At 38.6% G+C, this 12,853-nt stretch overlaps 1 protein-coding gene across 2 annotated transcripts in view; it reads right to left on the bottom strand.

Moving 5' to 3' along the window:
* The window catches only part of TAC3 (tachykinin precursor 3), a 53,869-nt gene extending 45,049 nt beyond the window's left edge, over window positions 1-8,820 (bottom strand). The window contains exons 1-2 of one of the 2 annotated variants that reach the window (XM_072134926.1): window positions 8,666-8,820; window positions 1,230-1,384 (exon numbers count right to left, since the gene is read on the bottom strand). In XM_072134926.1, coding sequence (XP_071991027.1) covers window positions 1,230-1,340 — 111 coding nt within the window. In that variant the 5' untranslated portion in view covers window positions 1,341-1,384; window positions 8,666-8,820. Of the gene's footprint in view, window positions 1-1,229; window positions 1,385-6,850; window positions 6,952-8,665 lie in introns of those variants that run through there. The other variant, XM_072134927.1, reaches the window with a different exon arrangement.
* Between the last annotated feature and the right edge of the window lie 4,033 nt (window positions 8,821-12,853).

Below are 12,853 nucleotides of genomic sequence, written 5' to 3'. Positions count from 1 at the left end.
AGTATGGTTTCAGATGAAGGTATTTTAGTTCTAATATTTTTTGGGATGCAAAAATACTCATGTCAGTTTCTCTGGGCTTCTTATAATCCTCTTCTGGATGTCGGCAACGATGACAACTGCCAGAATGCTGCTTGATTTTTTTTTATTGTTGTTGTATAGAATACCTAAAAAGTTCTTAAATTTCTCTTGTAAAATAAAGGCTGGTCTCTAATTCGCTTGCACTCATCCTAGTCTTTTTGGGGGAAAGCATGGGAGGGAGGCAAAACAACTGTGACATAATACTAAAAAAAACCAACCATACTATCTATAAAGTCGCAATGGCCAGGAACTGACTTTTTCCCCCCTACACAACCTGAACAGAAAGTGTGTGTGGAGGAAATAGAGTGGATTGTGCCAGGCCCTGGAATGGCCCTGTGCAATAGCTATGGTCAATAATAATAATAATAATAATAATAATAATAATCTTTATTTATATAGCGCCATCAAATTCCGTAGCTGTACCTGTTCTTTGTGCAGGTTATAGTGCAAATCCTCACCAAGCTGGTGAGCAACTGATAAATCTCACCCAAAATTTAAAAAAAGATGCAGCAGACTTATATTTGCAGGTAACGGAATATGTTACATTGCAACTTATGTACATATTGAACTGCCAGGGGGTGGGTTATAGTTTCTGTTTCTAAAATCTTAGCATTAATTAATCATGCAAGGTTATTTTTCAGTTTAGTTTGCCTCTTATCATTCTCTTATCATTCTCAATTTCAGTACAAAGTCTTTGCTGAATTCTATCTTGCTATCAGGATGGACAAAAGCTCACTGAAGTGCCAGATTACATAGATGTTCTCTGCAGAGGGGAGAGGAAAGGTGAATTAAAAAGCTAGGCTCTCTCAGTAGCTCTGTTATGACTACAAAAACAGTTGGCAAAAATCAGACTGCTAGCAAAAGAGGTGAAAACATATCACGTAAAGTCTAGAAACAGTGTTACACACACTGCATGACTAATTTATGCAAAGTTGGTTGAGAGGTGAGGAACACTCTGTTGTCTTTATGAGGGCATATCCTTGTGGTAACCTATGGTAAGTGAGTGAGTTGCTGTGAGTTCATTTGACAGGACCTCCAGAGATCGCAAAGACTGAGGGGGGTATTTGATATGGAAGTGCATGGACCAGTATAACACATGTGTATCACTGTTCCACCATACAACAATTGTGATAATTTGTAAACTTTCCTACCTTGAACTGTGTACCCGTGCCCTGCGTGTCCTGTGGTTCTGCACAGCCTCCTCGACATGTCCTCACTGCCATGAAAAATAGAATTGCCAGGCCTAGAGCAGAATTCCTCATTTTATCAAGGAGAATGGTCTTGTGTCACTGTTAGGAAGCAGTACCTGAAAAATGTATATCAATCAAAAATTCTTGTAGAAGTAGACAATACACACAACAATCAAGTGCAACCTCTATAACCATGCTCTCTGGAAATTGCTTCCTTTATTTGATTTTCATGACTATTTATATTGTTGCAAATATTGGTCTACCGTGTGAGGTTTTTGGGTAATGTCCTGGTAATAGGAAACATGGCCTGATTAAGGAAGGTGGGGGCACCTGGGTGCAAAGTCTGGTGGAGGCCTCACCGAATGGTACACGTTATTATTATAAATTATCATTAATATTCCAAAATAGCTGCAGGCTCCGGCAATGCCCCGGATGGTAAATCACTGCTTTTAGCTATAACAAAATATAATGGGTTAATTCACATAAAGATAGTGGGGCGTATTTCTCATACGCCAGCACTCGTGGTGTAATAATAAACGCAGCCGGTGAAATTTAAACAACTGCTTGGCCGACTGCACCCCCCCTTCACGCCCTTTCTTGCCTCACTGGCGTGAAGGTGGTGGATTGGAGTAAATATTCACAAGTGCTAGCTTTAAGCTAGCATTTATGATTATTTCAGGGCTTCTATGACACTGACGTGGCACTGAGGCCCTGAAAAATATCCCCCAATCTATCTTTTTAGCTATCTTTATCTAAGTTTATTTATATCAATTTCTATCTATATCCATCTCTATATCTATGAATTTCTATCAATATTCTTTGTTTATACTAACCAATAAAAGCTCAGGGCTCATATTAATGACCTGTGGCAAAATAGAAACTGAGCTATGATTTGTTTCTAGAAGCTGAGCAGTAGTTGCTTACTACCACAGTAGCCAAAAGATAATGGCTCCTGCATATGGTGGTTAATAAATGTATTTTGGAAAGCATGGGGTAAAAATTTTGACTCAAAACCTAGCTTATGACATTCTTTGGGTCACAGGCAGCAACTGTGAAATATTTGGTAGTTTAAAGACGACGGTCCAGATTTGACATATATCCATACATACACAAGTATGGGCATATTTATTATACATTTATCATAGCGTATGATTGCCCCCCTGCTGCAGTTTCGCAGCGGCATACATCAAGAGGCTTCCGCCTGGCAGGGCCTGGCATAGAAAAAAACGCACATATGAAAAGTTCGGGCAGCAGTGAGTGCGCTGGTGCGGGGACAGTAAAGCCCCGCGCCGGGCGACTCCCAGCTGGCCACGCCCCCCCCTCATGCCCATTCATGCCCCACTGGCATGAAGGTGAGGAGTGGGGAAAATATTCGTAAGTACTGGCAATAAGCTAGCATTTGCGATTATTTCAGGGCATGGTGCAGATGCCCTGATAAATATGTTAGCTGAGCTGCTGGCCTAGCTGGCACAATGGCAGTGGCAGTAGTACTGACTACTAGTGCTAGTTGCCACACCAGTCCCATGTGCCACTGTTTTCCTGAGAGTTCTCCTCCTCTCACATATCGGGCCAAATTATCTGTGAGAAAGTAAACCTAACACTAATTGGCTGAATTGGTTGCCAGTCAAGTCCCAGCCAATCAGTGTTAAATACTAAGGGGGGGGGGGATCATGTGTCACTCTGCATGCAGCGCAACTCCTGCAAAGCATGCCACATGAAGAATGCAGTTGAGTGTGGCTGTAAGGGCATGCTCTCACTGACAGAGCCAGTCAGTCACTATCCCAAAATGGAGTAAGACGCACGTGCGGTGGGTGCCCCCTTAAAGTGGTGGGGGCCATGAGGCACATGCCCCTCGAGCCCTTCCTATAATCCAGCCTTTAAAGAAAACCATATCTAATGTGATACTGCTGTAAATGTAATATTTTTCTTCTAGACCTTAAAGATGGCATCTCACCGCAAATACAACATTGGTTTCTAAATAAGTATTGCAAAACCAGAATCTTGCTAATGCAATATTAAAATGAAATAGATGTAAGTAATGCACTATCTTTTTTACTTCCTGATATTTTAATAGCTTTGAAGGAGATCCCCAGACTGCCCTTTTATGTGAAGTCCAAAGCAACCAGGAGCCCTTGGGTGTTAGCCTAGAAACTTCTGTTTCTGGTGAGATGTTATTTTAATCCAGCATTGGTCTTTGAAAGACAAGAGGTACATTTTCTATGTGAACACCAAAGTTACCCATGTAGGATATTTCACATTTCAAATGAGGAGAGTTGGGACTTGGGAAAGACTTAGTATAATGTGTAACTGAACCTTTCCTCTAGGACCGGTCCTAAAGATTACAATTACATAATGGTATGGTAACTTTGACATGTTAAGAAATATCCCAGCTATTTTGGATTTACATCTAATTTATGTATTACCTATGGCTGTTGAGAAATGGCCAAAAATTACACTGTATCATGTACTTGTCTATATAGTGTATTACGTTCATAGACTTTATATATAATGCTGTAGAATATGTCAGCACCATAAAGTGATGTCATCATGTTTTATTAGTGCTTACTAGTCTTCTAAGTTAATGACCTTAAATGATATGAAAGAATACCAGGTATAGTATTTCCCACAGCAGTAATTACTATGAGTTTTAATAAAGTTTTAATAAAATCTAAAAAGAGACCTTTCTTCATTATGGCATACGTTCATTATCCCTGTCACTCCATTAGCTGTATTAGCTAGTTATTAAAAGTCATTGTAAGAGCTCTGTAAGAGTTTTATAGTTATTAGGATGGCATTTTACAAATTGTCACCTACTTGAAGCTTGACATCTGGGGCACAATGTGTATATGTATGTATATCATAGTTCATGCATACACAGTCTCATTAGGAATTACTTATCACAGAACAGAATTGCTTATACCTTATGTGACATGTAATCTGTCATTACCATGAAAGAGTGCTTGTATTGATGAGGCAGAAATGTATCAGATAAAACACAGCTAAGACCTTCTGTACCCAGTTATTTTTTTTTTTACTCATGCATCAGTTATGAAAATACTGTAACATTTTTAACATCTTGGCATATTTTTGTATCTTTGCACTGAGTGCAAATGGATATCTATTATTTTATATATTCCAAAGAAATGGCAGCATTCCAATGTCGGTGAAAAATTGGGGTGAATCTTTATTCCATAGCGACGTTTCGGTGACACACCTTTCTCAGGCATCAGTTATGAAAATTGCAAATTGATATCTATTATTTTATATAAAAAGTAAAAAGCTCTTGGGTAAATAAAGTACCCACTCCTTTTTACATATTGGTGTGCAGCCTATTTTTTACTTTTTGTACTAAGAGGTGGAGAGTCAAACCACTGAGAAGGGCGAGCATCCGAACTTAGTTTTCTAAAGTGGTGCAGCTGTTAACTTGTATATCGCTATTATTTTATATATTGATGACATAATAGGTCATCATTATGCAATTGGTGGGGTCAGACACCTGGACCCTCACAACTTAATGTTATGGCACCCTTTGGACACCAGTACCTATATAATGGACAGTTGTCCATTCAGAAAATCATGATTGCAAATGAGAAAAGCACAATACAGGATAGTGTTTCAAGGTGAAACTGAACTGCAAACTAACTTTAAGAGCAGATGTGGCTAATTTATCTTAGGCTTTTCACTTAACTTTAGAAGGTGATTGCAGAAGAATTTCTGACTTTGTGTGACTTTAAAAAATAAATTTTTTTTAAAGGAGCAAATAACCAACAGACACGCACGCCTGGTATATCACACTCTAAAATAAATTATAGTCCAAATCCCGGAAAAAGACACACACAAAAGACTAAAGGTAAATTACCCCCAATATTTCCTCTTGAAAGGAAATCTACCATTTGATGTCATGCATTATAAACCAAACATACCTTAAGAATGCTGTAGCTACACTGAAGCAGAAACATATCTAGTTTAATCCCTGTGCTGGGTGGTTTTGCTGAAAAAACTATTCTAAAATTATGATAATGAAGCTCTGTCGCTTCTGTGCCTGGCTCCAGCACTTCTCCTCTAACAGTAAGTATGCACGGCTCCGGAGAATGATTTAATCACTGTGTTGTGCCTGACAGGCAGAAGTAATCCATCACTGCACCATCCCCCAACTGCTGTGTATGAGTCATCCAGCTCAGGTTGATTAGTCCTGTCTGGACAGTTCATAAAGCTCCTTGGATTGTGTTTATCAACAGCAGGCTGAAGAAGTCCAGCTTTTCCAAGGTCCTGAATGGTATAATTGTTTTTTTAGCAAAACCACTCAGCTCAGGGACTAAACAAGATATGTGCCCGTATCAGTGTAGGTACAGCATTCTCAATGTATGTTTGGTTCATAATGCATGACATGAAATGATTTCCTTTATGCTATAATTGTGTTTCTAGGTGCCAGGGTTTGTGAGATATAACCATTTGATGTGATTCCCTTTCAAGCCTGTCAGATGAATGCAGAATTCTGAAGGAGCTGCAGAAGACATTTTGCAAAAGTGCACCCTCTGCCTTTGTTTCTGTACATGGAAAATGGTGGTGGATTCACACTGTACATATTTATAACATATTTTGGTAAAGGTTTGTATAATATTACTGTTTATTAAAAAAATTTAACAGGAAAAATGACAAAAAAGCATATTTCCACATTTACTTTTTACTTCTGATAATTCTAAAAAAATGTTATTAGTAAAATTATTCTATCAAGTTAAAGTTTCACTTTTAATGAAAAAACAAAGTAAAAATTATTATGATATGTAAAATGGTTCCAAAGAGATCATGATCCAATGTGATTGCCTGAGGGCACAAGAAACCTCAGTCCAACACTTAAAGAAGAGCAGAACGGAACTGCAAAAATTGACCTGTACATTCAGGCACCACTTGCCCTTGGTCATGAAGAGGTTAAAAAGTTTGATTTATATACACAGATTTCAACTTACAGTTGGTGACATTTTGTTTAGACAGAAACAGTTCTCATTTTCCTCAACATTTATGGGAAGGAAACATGCACATTTGATTTCCAAGGAAAACTTAGCCTTAGTCCTACTTTGAAAGGCAACCCATTTAACATTAATCATGGCTCTCAAGAAAAGAGTGACATAAAAGGATAATAGCCAAAATAGTATATACATTGTATATACTCAAATTTAAGCGGACCGAAGTATAAGCTGAGGCACCGAATTTAACCTAAAAAAAGTAGTATTAGGGTAGAAAATGCAGCTGTTACTCTTTAATAAAAAAAAAGTCCGTTAGCCTCATCTCAATAACAAAAATGTCCAGCAGTCACCCCTCATCAATGAAATCTACAGCAGCCTCCACTCATTAATAAAATGTTCAGCAGCAGCCCCCTCATTAATAAAATGTCCACAGCAGCTTTGCCTCACTAATGAAAGGTCCAGTATAACCCCCACATTAATGAAATGTCCAGTAGAGATACCCTCATTAATGGTATGTCCACAGCAGAGCCTCCTCATTAGTAAAATATCAACAGCAGTGCCTCCTCATTTATGATATGTCCAGGAGAGCCCCCTTAAAAAAATACATTTAGTGCTTACCCTCTGGTAAGTACCTCAACTCTGGCTTCCTCTTCACCATGCAGCTCCTCTTCACGTTCCCAGCAGCGCGGGCAGAAGGATCTTTATGCAATCTGCCTGTGCACACACTATAACAACAGTAGGCAGTGACACCACTGGGTCCTAGGGTGTGCATGGGCAGAGTGTGTAGACATGTATCTGTTCGTGCTGCCAGGAGCCCAAAGAGGAGCTGTGGGAGAAGAGGAAACCGAAGGTGAGTGCTGGGAGCTAAATATTCAATTTATTTTTTATATACTTGAGTATAAGCCAAGAGGGGCAATTACAGCACAAAAATTATGCTGAAGAACTTGGCTTATAGTTGGAGCATATATATGTGTTATTCCAAATTGAACAAACTCCCAACTGTAGACTGTATCAATGTTTTTACATCATGCCAAGGTTTTGCAGGCAGAATTTTACACCTTTTTTGGTGCAAATCAAAAAAGGTGAGGCTAACCTGAGGCATCAATCAAATCTAATTTTATACAACCTATGGGAAGGTGCAAAAATGCTGGAACTAAGGTAAAAAGAAAAAGGGGCACGAAAAGAGAAAAAAGAAAAGAACAACTATGAAAAATGCCCATCCCCCAGTGTATGTCAGATCAATTGGCCATTTACATACAGCAATTGTTCTTGAAATTGGTTTAGCTGGATCTCTTTGTGCAGAGCACAATACATTAAGTGGTTAGTTGGCTGAATTCTATACTTTTTTTTAGAGTACCTATGTAAAGAACCTTCACTTCCAGCCTAAGTAGAGTAAAATAGCTAGTAAAGAGTTAAAAGTTTAGCCTAAAATAAAGAAAACCCTTCCATAAAAAAAAAGATGTTTGGACATCACAGGTTCTATCTATAAGGCTGCTTATTACAGATTGATCCTATAATAGACATTGAGGAATATTCTTTTGTATCCATTGGATTATTGCTTTTATAACTCTCCTACTAATGCTTCTACTTTGTAGATATTATATAATATTTCAAGCTAATATAATTAATATTACAGGCAGTGCACTACTTAAGAACACCCAACTGACAGATGACCCCTAGTTACAAACTGACCTCTAGATGTTGGTAATTTACTGTACTTTAGTCTTAGGCTACAATAAATAATAGTTATCAAAGGCGTCTGTAATTAAGATTTAATATTAATCCTTGTTCTTACGACAACCCAACATTTTTAAAATCCAATAGTCATAGAGACCCAAAAAATTTTGTCTGGAGCTACAAATATAAAGTATAAAGTTCCGACTTACATACAAATTCAACTTGAGAACAAACCTGCAGAACCTGAATCTTGTATGTAACTGCCTGTATAAACTTTATGAATATGGAATATATTTTTGCATATACAGCCTCTAATATGCAGTCCAATGATTATTCCAGCAAGGGAAGAGAACTTGTCTCCCAGATTCCATGAAGATACATAGAAAATACAAACCTAGATCTGCCCTAGTTTAAAAATAGTAAAGTTACTACTGCCATTTACTACTGTAATATACATGCACTCCTATGCTTTCTGGAAATCACCCAGTTATAAGTATAGGAACAGTTGGATAAAGCAACAATCATAGAGAAACACTTGAAATCAATTATACAGAAAAATAGTAATTGAAAAAGCTACAGTAATCTAAAGAACACAATACTTGTCAGAGGAACTCTCCACATTGTATTATATAGATAAGATCAAACTTTTCTATATCTAAAGATACAGCAGAATATCCTAGAAGGAAACAAGTCTTGAAGGACTAAACAGATAATACATGAGAGCAGTGGAGTTGTGTATAGTATTGGATGCTGTACCTTCTTGCTGGAGTCACTCTGATCCTCTGCTGAAGAGCTGGGAGCTGTCTTGAGGAGTCTGTACAGGATCCCTGCCTTTAAATAGAGACCTGGGTCCTCAGTGATGCGATGTTCCTGTCACTCAACCCTCTCTCCCTCTCTTCAGTATAAGTCATCCTATTTATTTTCCAGTCTCTGCCTTTCCTCCTCTCTCTCGCCCTCTCATTCTCTCTCTCCTCAGCATTTGTTACTATTGTATATTGTAAATTATTCCTAACAATTTTCCGGTTTCCGTGTCTCTTCCCTTATTCTTTTTTCTTCCACACTCAGTTGTTCGCATTTCCTCACAAATTGTAGCTGAACAATTGTATCAAATCTCATTTTTTCATGAATTCATGAATGTTGCAAGTTTTGAATCCTTTAATTGTACTGGTATAGCAGAGCTGAATGTGTCATTTACCAGTATAGGACAGACCATTCATCATGTCTATGTAAAACCACACATGCCACTTTGTCTTATGTCAAAGGATGATTCCAGCTTCATGACAAACTCTGCACTGCTACATGTGTAAATTATTAATGGAGATGGTTAAGGTTACATCTGCACCATAAACACATGTCCTTATAAAATTAAAATGTTCCCGATTGGGGTAATAAATATTAGATTGAGTTGTCTAAACCTATTGATTACAGCAAAATGTAAATTTATGTTGAATGTCTAATGTGTATAAGTGCCAGATGTTGTGCAAAATAATAGTCAGGTTTGTCAAACAGCATGCAGGCATCTAAGGAAATAGCTGTTGTATAATAAAGCACTTGGTCGATAGCTTTCAGAAGTGTAGGATCACCTTTAGGGTGCTCTTGCACATGAGACAAAATTCAGCTAAACTTAACCAGATGATTAAAGGGATCAACCAATGATCTTATGTGTAGAGAGGTCTCTTGGCTCTTTCTCTACGGCAGATACGCAAGGAAATAAGCATCAGACATGCTGGACTTTAATGTCTAATACTTTGGACTGAGTTTCCAATTGAAGAACTCTCTGAACTCTGTGACCTCTGGAGAAGCTCTCTGGCTGCTTTATTTTAGTCCCAGGCTGCAATGATCTGCTGTAAGGTGTCTGTAATGAAGTTTCATTGATAATCCTTTTCCCATGACAACACAATATTTTAAAAATCCAATCGTCAAAGGGACAAGAAAAACTTTTGCATGGAGCTTTAAGTATAAAGTATACCAGTTCTGACATATAAATTGAACTTAAGTACAAACCTATCTTGTACGTAACTCGGGGACTGCCTGTAATTGAAGTTGACATGAAAGACTCCAAATGTATTTAGGCTGAACATAGCATGTATGTACATAGAGGAATAGAATGAAATAAGCCTTTGACTAACAGTAATGTCCTTAAAGGGGTATTTCCACGAAGACAAATTTCTTAAATATACTCAGGATAACAAAATAGCACATTCTCTAATTCACTCTTATTAACCAAAATATAGCATTTCACGGATATAAGTCCAACCTGTCTTTATTAGTTACCAAACAGAACTAGGTGAGATGAGAACTTAGAGTGTCCCCGCCCACACCCTGGAATTTTGCACTGAGCAGCCTAGGGAGCTAGGAGCTAAAACAACAATAAAACTGAGTAAAATTGTAAAGTAAGGGGTTAAAATGATTGTCATTGTGTAAACATCACTAGGGGATTGAGATTTGAAAATTTTCATTTGTGGGAAAACCCCTTTAATGTGCAGGACAACCTCTAACATTTTACCTGCTTTATAATAATAATAATAATAATAATAATAATAATCTTTATTTATATAGCGCCATCAAATTCCATGGCCTTTGCAAATCATAGGGGAAATATAATATTACATTACAGAGTACAAACATACATATGGAACAATAGGAGTGAGGGAACAGTCTATGAGGATGAAGGGGTGACACAAGAGGTAAGATAGATTGTATAATCGTCCAGCCATTCTTTAAGGCAGTGGTTCTCAACCTGTGGGTCGTGACCCCAGCAGGGGTCGAACGACCAACACACAGGGGTCACCTAAAGCCTTTGAAGCCACGATTTTATTGTGTTTTTACTGCAAATCACATGGTTTGGGGTCACTGCAACATGAGTAACTGTATTGCGGGGTCACAGCATTACAAAGGTTGAGAACCACTGCTTTAAGGGAACAATCTAGTTCTTTAAGGGAACAATATAAAATAATTTAATAAATAATTTAATAAATAAAAATTCTGCTGCTTGAACCAGCCATCAGCCACCATCTTATTTACAAGGTCTAAGGTGAAAGGGGCTGCAGAAAAGCCTGGAACTTGGTAAATATCTGGTGTTTGCCAGATAACAGAAGAGAGATAGGATATAGGATGGATTAGTAAAGGGAGAGTTGATATTTCATTTAGTGAGTGTGACAGGCTTGCCTAAAGAGATGGGTTTTAAGAGCACGTTTGAAGCTTTGGAGGGTGGGTATTAGTCTCAGAGTTCGAGAAAGGGCATTCCAGAAAATTGGTGCAACTCGGGAGAAGTCCTGAAGACGTGCATGAGAGGTTCAAATTAAGGTAGAGATCAATCTAATATCACTGGCAGATCGAAGAACACGGGTTGGGTGATAGACTGAGATGAGAGAAGAGACCTAGGGAGACATTATTCAGAACTTTGTGGATGAGGGTTGTGGATGAGGGTGTCTGAAAGATCAGTCTGGCAGCTGCATTAAGAATAGCTTAAGGGGAGAGTTTAGTAAGTGAAAAACCAATGAGTAGGGAATTACAGTAGTCTAGTCGAGAGTGAATTAGTGCAACAATTAGCATTATAGAAGGTTCCATTGTCAGAAATGGTCGGATTCTGGAGATGGGGTGATGTTATATGCAGAAGTATATAGCTGGGTATCATCGGTATAGAGATGATCCTGCAAAACAAATCTGCTGATGCTTTGTCCAATGGGGGCATTGAGGGAAAAGAGAAGAGGACCTAGAATTAATCCCTGAGGTGCCCATAACCCGACTCTGAGAGGAAGATGAGAAAGACCTAGAAAAGGAGACCATGAAATTGAGGTCAGAGAGATAGAAGAAAACCAAGAGAGTGCAATGTCCTTTAGGCCGATGGAGTGAAGCATCTCGAGGAGCAGCTGGTGGTCCACAGTATCGAAAACTGCCGATAGATCCAGAAGAATAAGGAGCAAATAGTAACCTTTGGATTTAGCAGTGAGAAGATCATTGGAGACTTTAGAAATAGCAGTTTCAGTGGAGTGCATAGAGCGGAAACCAGATTGTAGGGGGTCAAGCAGGGAGTTAGCTGAGAGATATTGGGAAAGTCGAGAATAGACCAAGCGTTCCAGGAGTTTAGGTATGAAAGGGAGGTTAGAAACTGGTCAGTAGCACTGGATGGCTCTAGGGAAGGTCTCTTTAGGAAAGGGGTAACAACAACATGCTTGAAAGAAGAGGGAATGACTCCAGAAGAGAGAGAGGTTGAAGATTTTAGTGAATTGAGAAGAGACTGCTAGGAAGAGACTGTAGGAGATGTGAGGGGATGGGGTCACTGATACAGGTAGTGGGTAAAGCAATCAATTTTATCCTTAAGGTTGGTGGCCAGATCTTCAGCCCCAAGGTCTGTGACAGGTGGCTGCACCATTAGTGTTAGCAAGGAGTGAAGAGTATCAAAGAGCCTTTTGGGGTTGTTAGAGGGAGAGGATATTAAATTAGTAAAATAGACCTGTTTAGCAAGGTGAAGGGCAGAGTTATAGGTTTTAAGCATAAATGTGAAGTGTAAAAAGTCTTCAAATGTGCGTGATTTTATCCACAGATGTTCGGCAATCCTGGGGCACTGCCGAGGAAACAAGTTTTTTCAGTGTGCCAAGGTTGCTTGCGTCTTTGTTGAAAATTTCAGATAATGAGTGGTGCCCTCTCATCTAGAGTACTTCTAACAGTATGATTATAGTGGTTAGTAGCCAGTTGCTTTATATTTAAGAGCAGGGCTTTAAAGAAATAAGGCACTGACATTTTTACTGTGGCTGTAGATGGCATATTATAGAGAATGGTAAATGTGGGTATCAATAACAGGCAGCATTGTGGATATGAAATAGGTTGCTCCACAATCTACAAAGTGGTGTAACCACAACCACTCGGATCCCTACTGACCACTAGAATGTGGATCCCAAACCCCTTGGCAGGCAGGCATAGTACCACTCAAATCAAAGCTTA

The sequence above is a fragment of the Engystomops pustulosus genome, chromosome 2 (genome assembly GCF_040894005.1).
Source record: "Engystomops pustulosus chromosome 2, aEngPut4.maternal, whole genome shotgun sequence".
In the NCBI taxonomy this organism is placed as follows: domain Eukaryota; kingdom Metazoa; phylum Chordata; class Amphibia; order Anura; family Leptodactylidae; genus Engystomops; species Engystomops pustulosus.
This window is presented reverse-complemented; position numbering and strand designations above follow the sequence as displayed.